This window comes from Xenopus tropicalis, chromosome 9, assembly GCF_000004195.4.
Source record: "Xenopus tropicalis strain Nigerian chromosome 9, UCB_Xtro_10.0, whole genome shotgun sequence".
NCBI classification, from domain to species: Eukaryota; Metazoa; Chordata; class Amphibia; order Anura; family Pipidae; genus Xenopus; species Xenopus tropicalis.
In genome coordinates, this window is record NC_030685.2 from 63,626,089 (window position 1) to 63,648,284 (window position 22,196).

General features: G+C 39.0%; 1 protein-coding gene across 1 annotated transcript in view; it reads left to right on the plus strand.

Moving 5' to 3' along the window:
* Window positions 1–22,196, plus strand: part of sestd1 (SEC14 and spectrin domain containing 1) — a 92,491-nt gene that overhangs the window by 49,049 nt on the left and 21,246 nt on the right. Inside the window, 5 exon segments of the mRNA NM_001011359.1 lie at window positions 2,544–2,657; window positions 12,238–12,351; window positions 14,802–14,899; window positions 16,911–16,966; window positions 17,367–17,578. Of these exon segments, the coding sequence (NP_001011359.1) occupies window positions 2,544–2,657; window positions 12,238–12,351; window positions 14,802–14,899; window positions 16,911–16,966; window positions 17,367–17,578 (594 nt within the window).

Here is a 22,196-nt window from a genome sequence, read left to right on the forward strand (position 1 = left end):
ATGTCATGGAATGTATAGAGAGTGGGTGAATTTTTCTGCGGTTCACACCTTAAAAAATCTGTCCCTAAGTCTAGGGTTTCAACAATTTTGTCAGTCATTTTTTCATATCTGTTAAATCTTTATATGAAATAAAAAATTGAGGAAACCTGGTCTTGTCAACTTGTTTTGCAGTAGATCAGTTTATATTAGTAATTTGTGGGTTCTTTGCAAAAAAAAAGTGTAAAGGAGCTACTATTATTGACGACAACTATTTCTAAGCACCTAAGTGTTGCGGTATTGATGTAACACGGCTGTTCAAAACATGGGGTACGTTTTTTAATATACATTGTGATTTATCAGCAGCCTGGCATAATTCCCCAAAAAACAGCACTAAATGTACCTATTGTTGGGTATTGTGCTTAAGCTCTTCGAGAGAGCTGTGATTGATGTAAATTGGTTTAAAGTTCAGATCTGTATTTAGTTACCAGCTGGAAGGGCTGAATAATGGATTGAAATTTGAACTGCAGCGAACAGCAAGAGCTTTGTCTCTTTCCTACCAATCAGATATATTGGAATTTTCTATAGCTTCATATTTCAAATTTATCTTTTGTGGAGAACATACAGAACTGTTGTTGAGTAATCTTCCTTAAATTACTGATTTATCAGAGTCTGGATTATTCATTTTGTTTAGTATAATCAGCTTTCTGTTGCCCTGCTGAACTGGTGAATGTCGGTAGGTATATTATGTTTATTATTGCAACAGCTCAGCATCAGTAACTTGCTACAGTGTACGTAAGGATTTTATTATCCATTAGAAAGACTTTGGAAAATAAGGTTAAGGAGATGTTTTTGCAGATCTGAACGTAAAAGTAATAATCTAAAATCAAAAATACAATTTTTTAAAGTAATTTTTATGTCATATATGTAGATGGTGTCCTTTTAATCTTTTTCACCCTTTGGGCTTACTTGTCGACTAAGGGTAGTGCCATATGAGACTGATCTTGCCGGCTTAAATGCATATTGAGAATCAGCCCATCTGTTGGCCTTCACTCATTAGGCTGATGCCACACAGGCCAAGAATCAGCTCCTACCCTGGCATCACCCTTTCCCTGCACCTGGGCCGTCACTGGCTCCGGATGCAGTCAAAGGGAAAAGCTGATGCCAGCATAGGGGCTGATTCTTGGCCCACGTTTATCTGCAGGCCAACACTGTTTCAACACTGAAATCTGTTCCATGAAAATGCTCCCAGACTAAAGGTCCCCACACACAGGCTGATAGTAGCTGCCGATATCCGTCCCTTGGACTGATTCGGCAGCTAATCAGCCCGTGTATGGGCTGAAGCGAGTGGCCTGGCCGACCGATATCTGGCCTGAAATTGGCCAGATCTCGATCGGCCAGGTTAGAAAATCCAGTCGGATCGGGGACCGCATCGGCTCGTTGATGCGGTCCCCGAACCGACTGCCCCATGGCCGCAAATGTAATTCGATCTTTTAGCTACTTGCTACCCGCTATCGCCCACCCGTAGGTGGGGATATCGGGTGAAGATCCGCTCGCTTGGCGACATCGCCAAGCGAACAGATCTTATAGTGTATGGGGACCTTTACACAGTGCCTGCGACTGCAGACACACTAACAAGCAGAAGCCAATGTATCTTCAACTGTAATCTATCTGCTTGCTGTAAGTGTGCCAACTAGCAGTTCTTTGCCTGATTTTGCCACCCTTCTAAAGTGGGCTGATCTGGCTGTTGACCCTATGGTCAGTGATTGAATCCTTATAGGGGTCTATGCAGATCCGTCGGGCAAGTACCACATCGATACAGAGTCCTTGGTGGGCAAATTTTTCAAACCTGCTTGATAGATATCTTTCAAACAAGCCATTGCAAGGCCTGCTAACATGGACCAGTAAGGCGCCGACTTGGTCTGTCCATGTATGACCACCTTTACTGTGATGATCAGGTCAGGGTTATCCTTATGCTGCTCTATCACTGCAGAACTTTTCAGTGTTCTGTAATCTAGTAACAAGGAAGTCTTTAAAAACAATAAAAACTTGAAAAACTTTAGGTAAACCTTGTGCCTAGTTCAAGTACTGGCTCAGATCCACCGATTGCTCCCCATACTCAGTTTTTGCAAACCGTACAGAAAAACAAATATATACTTTTTGCTGATGCAGCCTATAGGAGGGAATGTAGGTATAAAAGTTTTATTTTTTATACATAGTAGAAACAGGAAAGTGCAAACTTGTATCGGAATAATATGGTCTGTATGTGAAAGAATTTTACCTGCCTTCACCTTAAACGGCAATTTCAGACCATGATTTGTATCTTCACTATGTTTCATTACGTTTGCTTTTTGTGTAAGCACCTTCCTGTAATGCTGGCTTGGTTTAAGATGTATGTCAGCGCATATAGATAAGGAATTGAGAGAAGCCTAGTAAATCCCTCAGTGAATTTGCTGTAAATGTTAAATGGATTGATAAAATCCCCAAAGCCTTATGTGTCCCTTTTCCCTGACTGTCACTCTTTAAAATGACTTCTACTTTTAAAACCTTTTCTTGTTCTGTTCCAGAATGTTGTTCCAGCTGAAGTTTCGTTGGTTTGTGTGGTAAAACCAGACGAGTTTTGGGATAAGAAGGTCACCCATTTCTGTTTTTGGAAGGAAAAGGACCGATTGGGTTTTGAGGTATAGTACATTTCTCTTGGTGTATGAAGGAAATTAAAGGAACAGTAACACCAAAAAATGAAAGAGCTTTAAAGTAATAAAAATATAATGCACTGTTGCCCTGCACTGGTAAAACTGGTGTGTTTGCTACAGTAACACTACTATAATTTATATAATAAGCTGCTGTGTAGCCACAGGGGCAGCCATTCAAGCTGGAAAAAAGGAGAAAAGGCACAGGTTACATAGCAGATAACAGATAAGTTCTGTAGAATACAGTAGTGTTTTATCTGTTATCTGCTATGTGCCTGTGCCTTTTCTCCTTTAAATGGCTGCCTCCATGGCTACATAGCAGCTTATTTATATAAATTATAGTAGCTTTCTGAAGTAAACACACAACTTTTACCAGTGCAGGGCAGCAGCACATTATATTTTAGTTACTTTTATACACTTTCATTTTTTGGTGTTACTGTTCCTTTAAAGACCTTTAACATCCTAATGTATTTGTATACAGAAAATAAACTCTGTTTCTGAACCTTCTGCATAATTTCCAGAAAACATAAATTGCATTAACTGTGAATGGGTTTCCAGCCCAAATCATCAATATGTTTTAGCCAAAGACAATTTGTTACTCTGAAACTGAACTGATGAGGGATTTTATGTGTATAACAGATTAAAGATGTCTGCAGTACGATGTGAATAAAGTATAATCTTGAAATATCGTTGGTATATGAATAATCTTTTATCAGGAAACCCATTATGGTAAACGTTTCAAATTACAGGAAGGCCTCCATCAATAGGCCCATTTTAAGTAATTCTAATTTTTAAAAAAAAAAATTCTCTGTAATAATAAAACAGTACCTTGTACTTAATCATAACTAAGCTGCATGAATCCAAACTGGAAACTAGAAGCAAAACAAATTTTTATTGGATTTCTTTAATGTTTAAATGGTTTTTAGCAGATTTAAAGGGGACCTGTCACCCTAAGAAATAATTCCAAATTTTAAATTATTTTCTATTGTGTTTGTCAAGCAAAATAAACTTCACTTAAACTATATAAATAATATAAATCTTGTTTCCTTCAATCTTGGATTTACACAATCACAGCAAGCAGGTAGGTGCCATTTTGAACTGCTTTCAGGTAACCTATTGTTACTCCTACTCCCATATAACTGGAGGAGTCCCAAGCCAGACTTGGATTACTTACTATTGAGTACTATTCTGATATCTACTGGGAGCTGCTATCTTGCTCCCTTCCTATTGTTCTGCTGATCAGCTGCTGGGAGGGGCCTGAACAAGCCACTCGGATGAGACTTAAAGGAACAGTAACACCAAAAAATGAAAGAGCTTTAAAGTAATAAAAATATAATGCCCTGTTGCCCTGCACTGGTAAAATTGGTGTGTTTGCTACAGTAACACTACTATAATTTATATAATAAGCTGCTGTGTAGCCCGGGGGCAGCCATTCAAGCTGGAAAAAAGGAGAAAAGGCACAGGTTACATAGCAGATAACAGATAAGTTCTGTAGAATACAATAGTGTTTTATCTGTTATCTGCTATGTGCCTGTGCCTTTTCTCCTTTGAATGGCTGCCTCCATGGCTACATAGCAGCTTATTTATATAAACTATAGTAGACTTTCTGAAGTAAACACACAACTTTTACCAGTGCAGGGCAGCAGCACATTATATTTTAATTACTTTTATACACTTTCATTTTTTGGTGTTACTGTTCCTTTAATTCTTCTAGATACTATTTATCATGACCTGGATGAAAACTGATGCGTTTTGAAAAAAACATGTTTTCCCATGACAGTATTCCTTTAAGGCAAGCTTGTAGATGTACTGGCTACACAGTTAGATGATGAGGAAGGAGGTGGAAAGTGAGTGCTGATGCCTCTATGCCTAAAGGTGGCCATACACAGGCCGATTGTAGCTGCCGATATTGGTCCCTTGGAACTCATCTGCAATAAAAACCATGGCTTAAAGAAAGCATTTAATATGGGTGTTAAGTTTTTCCAGTGCAGTTACATAGTTATAGGTTACTATAGGTTCAAGTGGTAGGAAACTTCCAGGCATTTAAACCCTTAAGGTTAATACAGTCACCAGTATCCAGTCACAATGCTTCTATTGAGCTTATTCAATTAAGTGTGATCTAGTTGCAATGTTACGGTGACTCTCAATTAGGCAAGTTTTAATTTTTCATTGTACATGACTGGATGTATGAATTGTTGTGAGACTGTCGAGGTAAGAATATTAAAGTGGCATTGTGCATTGCTGACAAGTGGTGTCCCAGGCCCCCTCCTCTTTTTAGGATTGGGTTGTTCCAGTTTGGCATAAATGGCCTGCATCACACCTTTCTTCTTCTTAAGGCAAAATATGCAGATTGCTGTTTTCAAAGGAGTGTCCCCTTTTTATTTAAATGTAGATAGACTGCTAAGTCTCATCCTAAAGAGGTAGCCCTCCTATGTTGGCCATTCTCTTACAGAGCAGTTGTTTTGTCTCCCCAATATATAGATCTGAGCACTCTTCACTACACTGGGCAGCATTGACCCACATTACTTTTCATGGGCTTTGGTGTTGGGTCTTTGAGGAGCTGGGAAGCTTACTCATTGTATTCCCTTTATATTAACGGTTTACACCCAGAGATTCATGCTTTTCCAGAGCCCGCTTGTGTTTCATTTGGTCATGTGTCCGCTGCAGTTATATAATGAGATTACAGACATGTTTTATAGAAAATAAATGTTTTGAGGGGAAAAAAATTCCCATTAATATCCATTTAACCACAGACACCAGGATTTCTATTTCATATTCAACTCTTCTTCCTGCAAGCTGATTTTAATATCTTTGGCTCCTGCCCCAACGATATTGTCTTTTACATTACAGTTTTTGAATTACCACGTAGTAGAGAAATTGGAAATGAATTCCTTTGAGCTCTGGTTACTCATCGGATGACTGAACCTTGTTTTCTGAAGGATCATGGTAACACTGCAGTAAATCAGTGCAAACAAACAGACTAAAGCAGCCATGTCTAGCAAATACTTCCAGCATTTACTGGGCATTTTCGACAGCCCATTTGAGACTAGTAAAGGCAAATTACAACAGCAGCTAACCGCTCTTTCATTAACTATTTCACTTGTGTATTTTCCTGGCTTTTTATAATATGAAGACAAGAACAGGTATGCTCTGTGCCACAGTGGATTCTCATACCTATTGCTTTAAATATGGTGTTAAGGTGGCCATACACGGGGCGGTTGTAGCTGCCGATATCGGCCGATTCGGTAGCTTATCGGCACGTGTTGGGGCAACAACGACGGGCATGCCCGACCGATATCTGGCATGAAATCGGGCAGATATCGATCAGGCAGGTTAAAAAATGTTGTCAGATCAGGGACTGCATCGGCTCGTTGATGCAGTCCCGGAACCAACTGCACCTATTACCATCTTTATAACTCGATCGTTTGATCAATGTTACATAACACACTTGGAACAAACCGAAATACGTGAAATGGCGGGAACAAAAACCAATGACGTGTACGTGTGTACGTGTGTGACGTGTGTAAAGAATAAACATCAAACTATTACATAGAGAGCAAACAAAAATAAAAGTATCTATACATTGAACTGAGGACTGTACCCAGGCATCGGATTCTTCATTTTTGTGAGTGCCTACCTTAGGCTGATGCCACACCAGGCGTAGGGCTGATTTTTTCGGCAAGCGGAAAAACGCTTGCCGAAAATTCAGCCCTACGCCTGCTACTTGTGCCTGCACCCGAATGAATGGGATACGCTCGGGTGCAGGCACATGTAGCCGATATACGCATGAAAACGCGAGACTTTGCATTCTCTCGCGTTTTCGTGCGTATATCGGCTACATGTGCCTGCACCCGAGCGTATCCCATTCATTCGGGTGCAGGCACAAGTAGCAGGCGTAGGGCTGAATTTTCGGCAAGCGTTTTTCCGCTTGCCGAAAAAATCAGCCCTACGCCTGGTGTGGCATCAGCCTTATGGGACTATATATAGATATACACTCACCTAAAGGTTTATTAGGAACACCTGTTCAATTTCTCATTAATGCAATTATCTAATCAACCAATCACATGGCAGTTGCTTCAATGCATTTAGGGGTGTGGTCCTGGTCAAGACAATCTCCTGAACTCCAAACTGAATGTCAGAATGGGAAAGAAAGGTGATTTAAGCAATTTTGAGCGTGGCATGGTTGTTGGTGCCAGACGGGCCAGTCTGAGTATTTCACAATCTGCTCAGTTACTGGGATTTTCACGCACAACCATTTCTAGGGTTTACAAAGAATGGTGTGAAAAGGGATAAACATCCAGTATGCGGCAGTCCTGTGGGCGAAAATGCCTTGTTGATGCTAGAGGTCAGAGAAGGGTATTAGTATGGTGTTCCTAATAATCCTTTAGGTGAGTGTATATAGATATATGTGTATATATATATATATATATATATATGTGTATATATATGTAATATAGAGAGAGATAATGTGCATTTCCTGTGCTCCAGTTACACCTTCATGATATTAGCAGTACAAAAAATGCTAATATTATAAAAATCTAAAATAAATAGATTGTAAAAGTGTTCAGGAGGGTAGTTTTACATTAAGTTGTAAGCGTAGATAAATGTTAAACATTATGAGCACAGGGCTCCTGATTTTAAAATGTTAGAATTGTGCTGTCCAACTTATTACTTTAACTGGTCCGATCATTTCTTATGTAGCATGTTCAACGGCCGTATTAAATCAAAATCATGATATCATCACTTGTCATCACTTGTTTCAAGTCTATGGAGTCTTTGAGCAGAATGGGAGCCATATCTGTCCCCTGGGCCTCCAGTTGGGCAGCCCTGTGTTAAAATACTGCTGGGGTTGTTTTGGGTTAGAAGTAATAGTAACACACAAAAAGGCAGATTATGTAGAACCCGGTTTTATTACCTCCAGTCTGGAGGGTGTATTTTATATGGAGTTATTACATCAGCTGCAGACAGGAAGCTGTTGCAGTAGAAACTGTTCCACTAAGAGAAAATAATATAATTTTTTTCATTTGAATGAACATTAGTCATTTTCCGAGTCAAGTTTTTTTTTTTTTTTATTGAGGAGAATGGCAAGTGCCCAGGAGGGGAGAACTAATTGAGTTGGTTACAGTGCAAAGCTCTCCTGCTGTTGTTTGGTTTTCAGCAGCAAAATAGTTGATTGTAGCTCGTGGCCTTTTTAGGTCCCATTGCTCAAGGCATTACCAGGGCAGTGTAATAACAGGTGTAATGCTGTCTGTTGTATCCCTATTTAGTGATACTCTCATTTTATCTTGTCCCTCCAATTACTGTTTTACCCATCACTATTCCCTTTATGGCAATGCTTGGACAGAAGCTGTCACTCAGTCTGATGAGAGCAGTTTTTCTTAAGGCCTGTTTGTAGCCCTTCTTTGTACTACAGCAAAATCAGTAGGTTATCTCTATGTTTTAGTCTTCTATTCACCAAGTTCTGTTATGCATCTCATTAGTCTATAACAGGCCATATTTACTTAGATCTGTTTATTCACTTGGTGGCCAGTCAGATGTGTAATGTAATGCTGTACTTTGTATGATTATTGCTACAGGTATGGGACTTGTTATACAGCATTCTTGGGGCTTAGGATTTTTCAGATAAGGGGTTTTTCCGTAATTGGTATCACTATACTTCAAATCTACTAAAACTTCATTGAAGCATGAAGTAAACCCAGTGGAATTGTTTCTCTGGGTAAGGATTAATTATATCTTAGTTGGGATCCAATACAAGGTACTGTTATTACAGAGAAAAAAGAAATCTGTTTTAAAAATGTGAATTATTTGATTAAATTAGTGTATGGGAGAAGGCTTTCCCTTAATTTGGAATTTTCTAGATAACTGGTTTCCAGATAACGGATCCCATACCTGTACTTTTCTAATGGCCAAACGGTTTCAAACAATATTCATGTACTATAGCTATCAATTGGTTTGGGAATAGGGCAGTTTTGAAGCTTTAAACTGCAGACGAACTATATACTCGAGTATTAGCCTAGTTTTTCAGTACCCAAAACGTGCTGAAAAAGTAACCCTCGGCTTATACTCGAGTCGGGTGCCATGGGTCCCTCCAGACTAGCACCCTCTGTCCTTTGTGTGCAGATTAGGCCACCCGCAACCAAACCCTCAAGTGCCCTGACTCGCTCCCAGTCACAATACTTTTTTCCCCCTTACGTGTCCTTCGGGACCAGGTCTGCTGCCAGATTGCTAATGCGCAATGAGCGTGGGTTAGTATTCATTTTGTTTTTGTTGACCCTCTTCTCCACTTACTGAGTTAGTTTACTGTTTTTCTTTGAAATAAATATTTAAAAACATATACCCCACTGATGCCTCAATTAATGTTATTTTATTGGTATTTATTTTGATTATTGAAACTTAGCAGTAGGCTTATACTCGAGTCAATACGTTTTTCCAGTTTTCTTAGGTAAAATTAGGTACCTCGGCTTTTATTCGGATAAATATGGTAAGTTGAATTCATTTTGTCACACACCTTGTATGAAAATAACTCTTCATCACTCCTAGTGAAGATTTGGCATCATGACTGCTTTAAAATGCAGTGCTTTTTTGATGTTGCAAGTGAATTCTATTCCAGAATGAAAACCCTCTATGCTGATGGCATTTTCAGTGTCCTTGAAACGCTTGAGGCAATTATTGCTGTTTTCGAAGTTCAAAGCAATTAAAATCAATCAGATTATTAACAAACGTCCTGTAAAGTAAATTGACCCTGTGGCACTTTATTACACCCAAATGAATGCAGGGAAGCCATAATACTTTCCATTTTCCCCTCCTTTGAAAATGTCACAAAGGTGCAGTAGTGCAGTGATTACAGGACCCGTGCTCCCCCCCTGTGAAGGCAAAGGAAATCATATGCAGAAATAATTGAAAGAAAAACAATGAGCAATAACAACTGTGATCAGTGTTTCCAGGAAAGTGTGACACAGCCGCCTTTTTACAGAAGTGAAATAAATTTGTCTTATATTAGGAAACCAGCTACGCAGGGAGTACATGACGGAATAAAACTGCCTTTTTTTAGATTTATTTTGAAACAACCATTATACCCCCTGCATATGCAGGAAACATCAGTAGTACTGATACCTAAGGAAAAAGAATAGACCAACTGAATTTGTAAAATTAGTGGGTTTTAGCCATTCCACATTTACACTGGTATAAAAATCACTGGGAAGAGATAAAATAATCAGAACTGTTCAAAACAATGCATCATTGCTTTAATCACATGGGGCCAAAATTGAACCTCTTGCCCAGACTGGGATTCAAATTAGGCCCTGGCATTTCAAGTACACAGAGGCCCAAACAGCCCCCCACCAGCCCACTAAGTAGTGACTTTTTATGCTTGTGTGACTCACCAAAACTTTGTACATCTGTGTGTGGCTTATAAGTAAGAAAGTTTGGGGATCCCTGTTCTTGAGTATCAACATTTGTAAACAATTTTCAAGCCATCAGGGACCAGCCAGTCAGATCTCACTTTCTAGGACAAGGCTGTACTAGTTTCAACAATACTTTTTGCTCTCTCTTGAACCCTTAGCTCACAGAATCCAAATATCACTTTATGTCATCCTAATGAAGGTGAATGAAAACAAGGACTTGGCCTGGTTCTCTGGATTTATCTGAATTATGCAAAAAAAAAAAAAAGCACTGAGATTTGGCAAAATTCTATACTGAATCCTTAGGTTGGTGTATCAATAATCAAAACCACTGTAATTGGCCCCTGCCAATGTAGTGTTCACCCACCAACACCTGCAATGCTTGTGTAAAGCATTTATGTAATAATCTTCTGAAAATTCCAGGGTAATCTTATAAAGTTTGCAACTTGACCCATAGCACATACTGTATACCAGACTTGAACCTTAGGTGCCCCTGTAGGCACAAAGCATGGAAGGCTTCTGGTTTTGAGGTCACATTTTGTAACTTTTTGGGGGGGCTTGTGGATGTGTCAACCTAATGCCAACTGTCTATTATTTCTACAGTGCATGATCACTATGTTTAAAATTATATTTACCCATAGCAACCAACTAGCAGGTAGAATTTACTGAATGTTCTGCACAAACACTCCACTGATTGGTTGCTAAGGGGTACTAGATGGACTTTGTGGACTTTGGACTTTTTTATTACATTTCTCCTGGGCAAATTGACACCCCAGGTTTCCCATTGATTTTGCTTGGAGACCATTTCTATTGTGTTTCTCCTGTTTATATAGAGCTGTATATAGAGTATCCACACTCCTCATCACTAATTACAGAACCAGTAGCGCAAAATCTGTCACATTTAGTCTTTCTTATTTCCAGCCGTATCTTCGAATTGTGCATTTGTGCTAATATTTTGTTTTATTAAACATGTAAATGCCTTTTCATGGATAAATGGTATTGTCATCTGAAGACGCCCTAAGAGCTTCCTGAGTTTGCAAAGCAATGAAAGTATGAAATTCATTTAAATTTTGATGATATTTTCTGTGTATGGAGAATTGGTTTGCCAGCGATATCTAGTAGAGTGGGTTTAATCAAATTCTATGGCTGACAGCCAGCAAGATGTTGTACTGCTAGATGTGTGCCTTAGGAATATAAATGCCTGATTGCAATGAGTTTCAAAACCTTTATTAACTTCATATACTAAATATTTACCTATTAGAGCGGGGATTTTGAACTACCTGACCTTGGGCTGCTGGGAAATTGGGAACCTATGGTACCTTCGGGCCCATATGCTTTAAAGGAAAGTAACATGTAATTAACCACTCTATGGTTAATCTTATCAATGTCAATTAACATGCCTGTATGACTTTGGAGTGTGGAAGGTAACTGGAGTACATTAAGGAAACCCACACAGTCATGGGAAGAACATACATGGGCTGATTTATTTAACCCAGGGATGCAAATGCTAAAGAATAAGTAATGCAAAAGCATACCCCTTAGGCCTGCCGATTTCTGCAGCGAGAGCGGATCAAAAATTTGGGGCTTGCTGCAGGGAGCAGTGCCATTAGCCTCTTGCATTAAAAGAAACCTAAACCCCCAAACTATGTAGGTCTCTATAAAGATATATTGTATAAACAAGCTCATATGTAAAACCCTGCTTCATCTAAATAAACCATTTTCATAAAAATATACTTTTTTTAGTAGCATGTGCTATTGGATAATGCTAAATATCAGCCAGTGCATAGTGTTTGGTATAAAAGGAGGTGAAGAGGAAGCACAAACAGCCCCAAATGATCAGGGCAATAAAAATGCAGCCATTTGGTGACCTCTCGCACACTTTCCATCAGTTTGGCCAATTGGTTGGAGTGGTGGGAGGTTACCTGAAGGGTCCATGTATCGCCACTTGCCATCAGCCTTTTCAAAGCTAAACTCAAATTCTACCACTTGGAATTCTCTCTCTCTCTCTCTCTCTCTCTCAGCACTGGCACTATGTTTTATGGCAATTAAAGGCATTCTTTGAAAGATACAACGCTACATATTCAAGTAGCACTATATAAAGAAACATATACAGAAGTGATGCAATGAGAGTTACTTGCCTTACTCATACATGTTTTCCCTCTGTCCCACAGGTGATCTTAGTATCTGGAAACAAACTAACAAGGTACATAGAACCTAACCAACTGACTGAAGAATTTGGTGGGAGCCTAACCTATGACCATATGGACTGGCTGAATAAAAGACTAGTAAGTACATGTACCTTCCTCTCTAGGTTTGAAATGCCACCTGTATGCCATTGTTACAGCCAACAGGAAAATAGCTCATAGGCCAGGGCCACACATATGTGACTCAACTACCAACAATGGCCTTATATGATCAATATTTATGCTGTGCGGTGTCTGATAGGGAACTGGCCTCTTATACTAAGATCTTAAGCAGATGGATGGAATCTAGAAATACGCTATTTATTTTATGTTAGATTGAAAAAAAATATCTGTGTCTAATTTTTAGCCAGTGTATCCCCCTGTTATTATTTAGTGCTAGGTAAAACTGTTGGTTCTACACAGATAAACAGTAATGAAGGGAAAATATACCAGATTTATAAATAGTGTTGTGTTTTACATTTATTTCCCATTAAATAGACATTTAAGTATGAGAACATGATCTTACTCTATGCCCAGGAGGTTCCTACTCTGCATAATGGCTTTCTAGTGTAGGAAAATAAGCAACTTTGCTATGCTGGTCTTCATATATATATATAGAGTAAAACATTGCCCTCAAGTGGTAAGAAATAGATTGCTCAGCTCTGTCTTTTCAAATGCCATGTATATGGCAGTTCCTAGTCATATATTAAAAAATATATATTTTTTTTATGGTACTCTTTATTTTATATTATGTTGAACACAAAATAAGCAGACACACACCCTTTTGAAAAGAGAGAATATTTAGCTGTTCTCTTGTGGCACTTGAACTGGTAGAGCTGATTTACAAATTTCCACAGTGAAACCATTTGCATTCTAAATGCCCCTTTAAATCTGCCTCTTGTCTTTCCTACTAATGCACACTGTGCACTTTAATTGGAGGGGGGGGCACTTTCTGTAGGGCTAAAGGTTACAAACTGTTACAGACTGTTGTGATACTTACAAGACTTTTATTTACTGTAATGTTTCAATGCTCAATTAGCGCTTTTGTCAGACAGGGTGGAAGCTGATAGACTTCTATCCTAAGTGCAATCGAGGAGCGCCATCTAGCTCCAAGAAGATATGTAAGTGCAGCTAACCATCTAGCTTGAACAGATTACAGCAGCGCAGCCAGTAATAAAGTTATGTCACTATAGATAAAACTGACCCTCTGACTGATCAGGGTCCTATTTACTAAAGTGTATGGTGTAGGAGGGGCTAAAATCATTTTGCTGCGGGGTCCAGTAACTTCTGATTATGCCACTGTCTTCTCCTAGGAAGATGCGCTCAGTGATATCTTGTTTATTCTGATTCCAGTAAGAGTTGCCTGTAGTGGGTTATGTCCTGTGATCCAACGAAACCTTAAAAAAGGACTGTGGCTCAAAAATATTGTAGTTTATATACTGCTCATACTAAATGAGTCCAGGAGTCATTAGACCTGTAACAGCAGTGTTTCATGCAATCAAAACTCTGTACAACAGCTCCCCATCTTGAATCTTGTTAGAGCATCTTTTGATTGTCAGTGGCACTGCACATGCTCATTGTGCCCTAAGCTGGCAAGAAGCTGAATTTGGGAGTCATTAATAATTAGGTCATATCTGTCACAGTTCCTCATGCTACGGGGATAATAAGTTTTACAACAAACAGTCCTGGTTTTTATGCTGTCACTGTTAATCTTAATATTATTCACCAGGTTTGTATTATGAATTTTCTGTTGCATGTATAATATAACCATTAACCTTAAACTCCAACTACTAAAATCATACCAGAGCTTGTGATGCAAATGACCAGAATAGAGTATGGGGAGACATGGAGGGTATCTTCAAAGGCCCAGATTTTTACTGCTGAAGAGCTGTGGCACCTTTGGCCCGGTACAGAAGTCTTTTTTTGACTGAGCTTCAAGTTGTCCTTTAAAGAAAAATGTCTCATGACCAAGTGACTGCCATACAACTTTATTAGATGACTGGGTATGCAACTAGACTTGGGCAGACTGAACCCAGGTTGCGGCATGCTTCAGTTCCTTCCAGCTCTGGCGGTTGGATGACATTATGTGCACAGCTGCCTGTGAGAATTGTAATAAAAAATGGAAAGGTGCTGGTCCAACTATTTGATCCAGCTGATCTCTGTCCAACAAGCTGGATTATAATCAGGAAGAAAGGCCAGATCTGTTTAAATGCTGTTGTAAAGTCTATAATTCTCGGCTTTTCTGCGTGCCACAGCCACCCACTACTTGCATATAACACCACTTCCGTTGTCACTTTAACATACTCAAAGTTAACAAAAAGGCGAACACCACCTTTAAGGAGGTTTTAGGTCTTTAGTTACCCTTTAAAGACGATGGGTTCCTCACTAATACTTTGTGTCTTTGGGGGATACATTTAATGTAATGTGTTAAAAAGGGTTCGTAATTATGTCACACCAAAACTTTCATGTTACATCATTAGTATTCATGGTGCACTGCTTTATACAAATTCTCCCATTGTGTGCGATAATAGTGTTTTGCTTCTGCATCTCAGGTATTTGAGAAGTTCACAAAGGAATCCACGTCGCTGCTGGACGAGCTTGCTGTTATCAACAATGGAAGCGATAAGGGAAGCCAGAACGAAAAGGAGAGGTGTGTGGATTGGTTTGTGAAATTGACTTATTGTTCCCGCCCTGTGCCTCGCTCACCACAATGCTACTGTCAGAGTGTACGCATTCTGTGTACGCGGCCGGCAGGAGAATTTGGAAACCAGCCATTTTACCTTTTAAGTGACAGTCACATTGTTCTTGCATGAGAAAGGACACTGTCACGTGACAGAAATGAGTGATGGAAAATAACTCTGCCAAATGAAAAGGCTTCACAGATGTTAAATTATGTTTTTACTTCTGTGCGATTATGTTAAATACAAACCAATGTTTGCATAGAAGACAAACTTTGTAAATGCAGTGTTGTTCATACAATCCTCACTGCAGTAATACAGCATTTGTGGCTATTTAAGGATATGCCCTGAAGTTCTAAAGCAGCGAACAGGGCCAGGCCAAGTGAAAACAGCACAAGAATGCTGCTTCCATTATGCAAAGCGCAACACAGACCGATTTGTTGCATATCTAATCAAATCAGTGCACAAGGTAGCCTTATGGATATTACACAGTTTGGTGCATACTGCAGGTTCCACAGTGTACTGATAAGTCAGATTTAGACTTGTCAACTTAACTGTTTTTATTGGGAGTCTCCCTGAATTAACCTCCCCTGATCCAGTCACTTGCAGTATTTGTGCTGTCACCCACTGTCAGTAATTTGCACCCAAATTCTAATCCCCTCCATTGCATACCACATACTGTATAGAGACTGTCACCCAGAAGGCTGATACTAATTGAGTTTATCTATTTTAAATGGTTTTCACTATGTTCTGTTTAATTAGCTGGTCACGCTCCATGCGCACCTCTAATAACCTCTATTCATTGCATACCTATTTGAATGTAGAATTCATTGAGCAACAGGTGCCAACTAGGGCCTCTTTTGTTCTTGCTTCTTGAAGGCAAAGAAAGATAAAATATTTAAACAGGGTAATATTGGTAGCTGTGTTTGGCCATTAGGGATGTGTGTAGTATAATAGACAATATTGCATGCCTTAATAGGGATGTGTGTAGTATAATAGACATATTGCATGCCTTATGGATGTGTGTAGTATAATAGACATATTGCATGCCTTAATAAGGATGTGTGTAGTATAATAGACATATTGCATGCCTTAATAAGGATGTGTGTAGTATAATAGACATATTGCATGCCTTATGGATGTGTGTAGTATAATAGACATATTCCATGCCTTAATAAGGATGTGTGTAGTATAATAGACATATTGCATGCCTTAATAGGGATGTGTGTAGTATAATAGACATATTGCATGCCTTAATAGGGATGTGTGTAGTATAATAGACATATTGCATGCCTTAATAAGGATGTGTGTAGTATAATAGACATATTGTACTACCTTAGTTTCCTTTGAGAGGGCCTTCCAAGCTTTGGGGAATACTGTAAGCAAGGTAGTAACATGTTGTGGATACCACTTATGACCTCCCTGCACAAAACAATTAGGCCCTTGCTACTAACCACAGTTTTGTTTGCTTTCTCATGTTTTCTCATTTTAGTTTTTCAAGAGTAGAATGTTTGTTTTTATCAACCTAAAGGCTAATTTTAGAATTTGCCAATAAACAAAAGTAGTTGACCAGCGCATTTCACTGTCAGACAGTCAACCTATAAATCACAATTTGATATCCAGTTAGCCTGACTTTCTTTTTTTGTAATGAGCCAGCAATCTGCTATAGCCTGTGTTTGAGAGAAAACAAGGTCATACATACAGCTGGTTACATGCAGTTTCATATTCAGAACTTGCAACAAAATGTATACAAACTCAAATTAATATTACATTTATTTACTAAGGTCATTGCCATTATTCCTATTTGCACAAGATGATAGATTTACAGGTAGCTAAACAATACAACCTTATGTGTATATAGCTTTGTTGTGTTTATGACAGTATCACTTTCATAACTTTCATAAATAAATATCTTTCATGGATATTATATTGTGCTTTTAAATTTGTTACCGCTGTTATTAATGATTTTTTTATTATTTCAAGGTCAGTGGATTTCAATTATCTCCCATCTGTTGACCCAGAGACTGTTTTACAGACAGGTAAGGGGTTTCTTTTTGTGTTTACCATTGGAAATCTAATGATAAATATGTGGAATTAGGGCCATGTAAACAGTTGGGAAATAATGCCTTGTATTCTTGGGCTTAGCAATAGATAAACAGAGCAAATACGTGATTATATTCATTTACTTTTTTGATATCCTGACAGAGAATGAGATAATACCAGCAGAGGTTTTATATGCTTTTGAAACCACCTCATTCATGGAAACAAATAAAGACCCCATTTGTAATTACTGGTGTATTAAAAAAAAATTGCAATTTTTAACAAAAGTTAGATGCTGCATTTAATATTTTTGCATTAATATTTGTCTCTTGGCAGACTAGATAGGTCTTCTTTTTTTTTTGACCACATTCACTTTTTTTTTAAACTCAATCTCTCCAGGTCATGAGCTGTTATCAGAACTGCAGCAACGCCGTTTCAATGGCTCAGACGGAGGAGTTTCTTGGTCTCCGATGGATGATGAGCTTCTGGCTCAGCCTCAGGTCATGAAGTTACTCGATTCCCTTCGTGAGCAGTATACAAGGTATCAAGAAGTCTGCCGTCAGCGAAGCAAGCGCACTCAGCTAGATGAGATTCAGCAGAAGGTCATGCAGGTAAACTATCTTTAAACTGCAGCTTAGAGCATCCTACCAGTAGGTGGCATGCCACAGATTGGACACCCCTAACCTTATCTAACAATTATTATACCGTGTTAATGATATGTCATTTACAATGAAATGTTGTCCGGGGGCCCCTGTGGCTGCGGGTTCTGCTTTGTTTATTGTTATGCCACAGTTACAACCGAAAAAGTCTATAAAAAAGAAACCTCTGCTCTAGGATGTATCCCTCAATAAGTTTTCAAAATTTGCTTGTGAGTCAACAGGATCGGACTCCCAAATAACACTAGCTTGGAAGATTCAGTCATTGAAACTTTGTGTTACACAATGGACCATTACCTAGACTGAGACTATTACTAGGGCACTACCTGCTAGAGTTTGTATGTTCTCCGTGCTTTTATATGGGTTTCCTCCAAGTACTCCAGTTTCTTTCTACATTACTTAAACAGGCAGGTTAATTGGCTCCTAATAAAATTGACCCTACTGAGTGTAGATTTTAAGCTCCACTGGGGCTGTGTAGACATATAATAATCTATGTAAATGGGTGTGAAAATAAATATAAGTATAATGGTAATTGTTTGGAGGACAAGCTGCTGTGATGTGCTGAATATTCTCCAAATCAAATGCCAATTTCTGTGGAGCATGCCAAAGTGTTAGCTACCCCCCAGTGATTATAATCGCTTACTTGAGGCTCCACACCGGTTATGCCATTTGTTGAAAACTGCTTGGGAACAGGTCCTACTGTAGGTGCACAATCTTCTTTTTGTTCCTGGATCCTCTCTGTGGCACTGATCTTGGTGCGTATGTGCAGTAGAATGAAAAGCAAAACTTAAGCTGGCCATACATCTGTACAAACACTGGCTTGGCAAAGTCGCCAAATGGGCAGATCTTTCACCTGATCTGATCGTTGAGCCCTCGGGCCACTGATCGGATTATAAGTGGAGCTGTGCAGGCTGTCAGAGCAATCATTTACCGATAATTGTCTCTACATGTTGTTGTAGCAGAGGCAATTCTCAGTATTGTCTATGGCACAGTATTTTCTGGCATTTAGTAACTCTGACAAGTAGCTGCTACTAAGTAGCTCCTTGTGTCTTCACTCTTAGAAGCAAAAAAACCAGGGCCATAGATAAGATCCAAGAACAGGAAGAATATTGCAATGTGGTTCTCCTACAGGAGTTACCCAGGCCAGTGCAGGTTTCAGCAAACAGGAGCAGTGGCCTGGGGTCTCATGTAAGCAGTTATATTCACTGGGGTGGGGGGGGGGGGTAACCTATTGTTTCTCCTATTTCCATGTAACTGGATAAGTTGCAAGTGGGACTTGGATTTCTTACTATTGAGTGCTATTCTGATATCTACTGGGAGCTGCTATCTTGCTCCCATTGTTCTGCTGATCGGCTGCTGGGAGGGGGGGATGTCACTCCAACTTGCAGCTCAGCAGTAAAGTGTGACTGAAGTTTATCAGAGCACAGGTCACATGGCTGTGGCACCCTGGGAAATAAAAAAAATATGGCTAGCCCCATGTGAAATTTCAAAATTAAATATAAAAAAACTGTGTTTTTAAAAACAGATTTCAATGCAGTATTCTGCTGGAGAAACTCTATTAACTTATATGTTTTGAAAAAAAACCAAACATGTTTTCCAGTGACAGTATTCCTTTAATATTTTGACACACCACCTCCCTGTGAAAATGCCTTTCCTTCTCCTTTAAGTTTCTTGTAATGTGGATATATGTCAAGTTTTTATTTAGTGATTCATAGAAGAAGAACTGTCCATTACAGCTTGAAGTTATCTTATTATCTGTTCCATATGTCCCTGAACAAACCACAACTTAATCTATACTCCTTTCTGGAAATGCAGGGAGTGTCTATCAGATATAAGCTACCAATAGCTGCTATCATTATCAGCTGTTACCAATCCCTAAAGCTTCCCTTTTAAAGGAAAAGTAACACTAAAATTTTTTAACTAAAAATCTATTCCACCCTCCCCCAATAATTGCCCTATCCTGAAAACCATTTGTTATTTTGAATGCTTTGGAAGAAAATACCTTCTAAACTTGGCTTCCTGTCATTTGAACAAAGGCGATACGGTGATGCAGGGAAAGTATCAGGAGATGCATCAACTATGCGGCGATCGATTGATCGAGCCTAGCCTGCTTCCTTCCTATACAGAAGTCAGGCTAGGCTCGATCAATCGATCGCCGCATAGTTGATGCATCTCCTGATACTTTCCCCGGCATCGCCATATCGCCTTTGTTCAAATGACAGGAAGCCAAGTTTTTTACAGGTATTTTCTACTAAAGCACTCAAAATAACAAATGGTTTTCAGGATAGGGCAATTATTGGGGGAGGGTAGAATAGATTTTTTAGTTAAAAATTTTTTAGTGTTGCCTTTCCTTTAATTTGTGTAGGCATTTATAGTATAATTTTCCACATTTGTGCCATTCTTCTCTTCCCTCTCTTGCACTGTATGATATGATTTAGCCTTATAAAACTTATCCTTATGCCCCCTTTCATTTTTTCCGCTAGTATTATCATTGCTACTAGAAGGCTTCTATAAAATGACACTGAGGCCCTTTGCTAAGTTAATATTCAAATTGTCTCGGCAAAGGAATGATTCAAATGAAGTATCTAGCTGCGTTTGGCAAACAGCCTCCATTAATGCATTTAAATGAACGTGTTTACTGGGGCACCAACCTCAATTTACATCAGTCTGATTAGAAATAGACCTCTGTTTGCTTGATCTATGTACTGATGGTGCAGAATAAATACGCCATGAACATTTCCCTGCGCACGGAATTGAAAGGTTTATCTCTCTTACTCTCGTCTTATTGCCGGCTTTTCTGAGACTGCCACGGAACGCTGTAATAACAGATTATTTTAGTGAGGATACAGTAATAATAATTTCTATTGGGATTACATTTTGAAATATTTCCCTCTGAGTTATTTACATTTTCAGTTTTAAAGGGTTTTATGCAATGATTTCATTATGAACATTTTTGAATTTGATGTCCCATTGGTAGAGCACTAAAAGGCCCCATTTAGGCTTCATTTAACCAGCGTGTCTGCGGCATGAGCAAAACATAACACCCATCCTCTCCAATAAATGCACATTTGCAACTGTGCCACCAATTATCACGATAAGGGAAAAAAACAAGTCATTAAACCTGATTCAGTTTATTTTTAAATACTTAAAAATGATTAAATTACTGTAATATGTAATTTACTTTTTAAAAGGAAATTTGTTGAATTGGTGTTGGTTGAAAAGAAAATTGTACATTTAAATGTTATCACACAGTCATTTCATTTTTTTTAACATAACTAGTTCAATTTCACACAACATCTAACATACCCTGCTGCAGTAGGGGGTTACACTGGGCAATGTAACAGCTCACTGTAAATCTGCCACCAAACAGAAAATGCTGGATTTAGAAATGTTATCTTTCTTTCTTACAAAAGTTTACAATTTTTTAATCACTAAATATCTTTTATAACCTCTCTGGCCAGTTCAGATTGTCGTGGGAGACTATACTAGGGCTCAGTAAGGACCGTAGCTACAGTTTGTGCATGCAGTCGTTGCAGTACATAAAGGTACATGCGCATAACACTCTCCCCACTCGCGAGTATTTGCACCAAGTGCCATAGTGCCCATACAGTTGCTTGGAAGGAATCACATGCAAGTGTGCCTACTGACACATGGGAACCCTAGGGCTACCATGACCACGATGGTAGTGCTAATTACAGGGCTTCCACAATGGGTTTCGTCAATAGACACAGCAAAAGACTTGCACCTAAAGGAACACGCACAGATCATTTAAACAATGTCGGACTGGGGTGCCAGGGGCCCACCTGGGATACCTGACTGCTGGCCCACTCTTCAAACTGTTTTCCTTTTTCCATTCAGTTTCTTTATTCTCTTCTCTATCCTCTTAATAAAAAGATATATACTGTATATACTCGAGTATAAGCCTAGTTTTTTAGCACCCAAAATGTTCTTAAAAAGTCACCCTCGGCTTATACTCAAGTCGGGTGCCATGGGTCCCTCCAGGCTAGCACCCTTTGTCCTTTGTGTGCAAATTAGGCCTCCCGCAACCAGACCCTCCAGTGCCCTGGCCCTCTCCCATACTTATTTCCCTTTACGTGTCCTCCAGAACTGGGTCTGCTGCCAGTTTGCCAATGCACAATGAGCATGGGGTAGTACTCATATTGTTTTTGTTGACCCTCTTCTCCACTTACAGAGCTAGTTTAACTGTTTTTCTTTGAAATATATATTTAAAAACATATACCCCGCTGATGCCTCAATGAATGTAATTACATTCATGTAATTGAGGCATCAGTGCGGTATATGTTTTTAATGTTTTTAAATATATATATTTTTTTAAATATATTTTGATTATTGAAACTTAGCAGTAGCTGCTGCATTTCCCACCCTAGGCTTATACTCGAGTTAATAATTTTTTCCAGTTTTCTTGGGTAAAACTAGGTACCTTGGCTTATATTCGTATCGGCTTATACTCGAGTATATACGGTAATAAAAAGTATGGTTGGATCCCAATGTCAGCATTTCTTAGCCACTTAGTAGTTGAGTATCTAGTACCATTCAATATTTGAAACCCTCA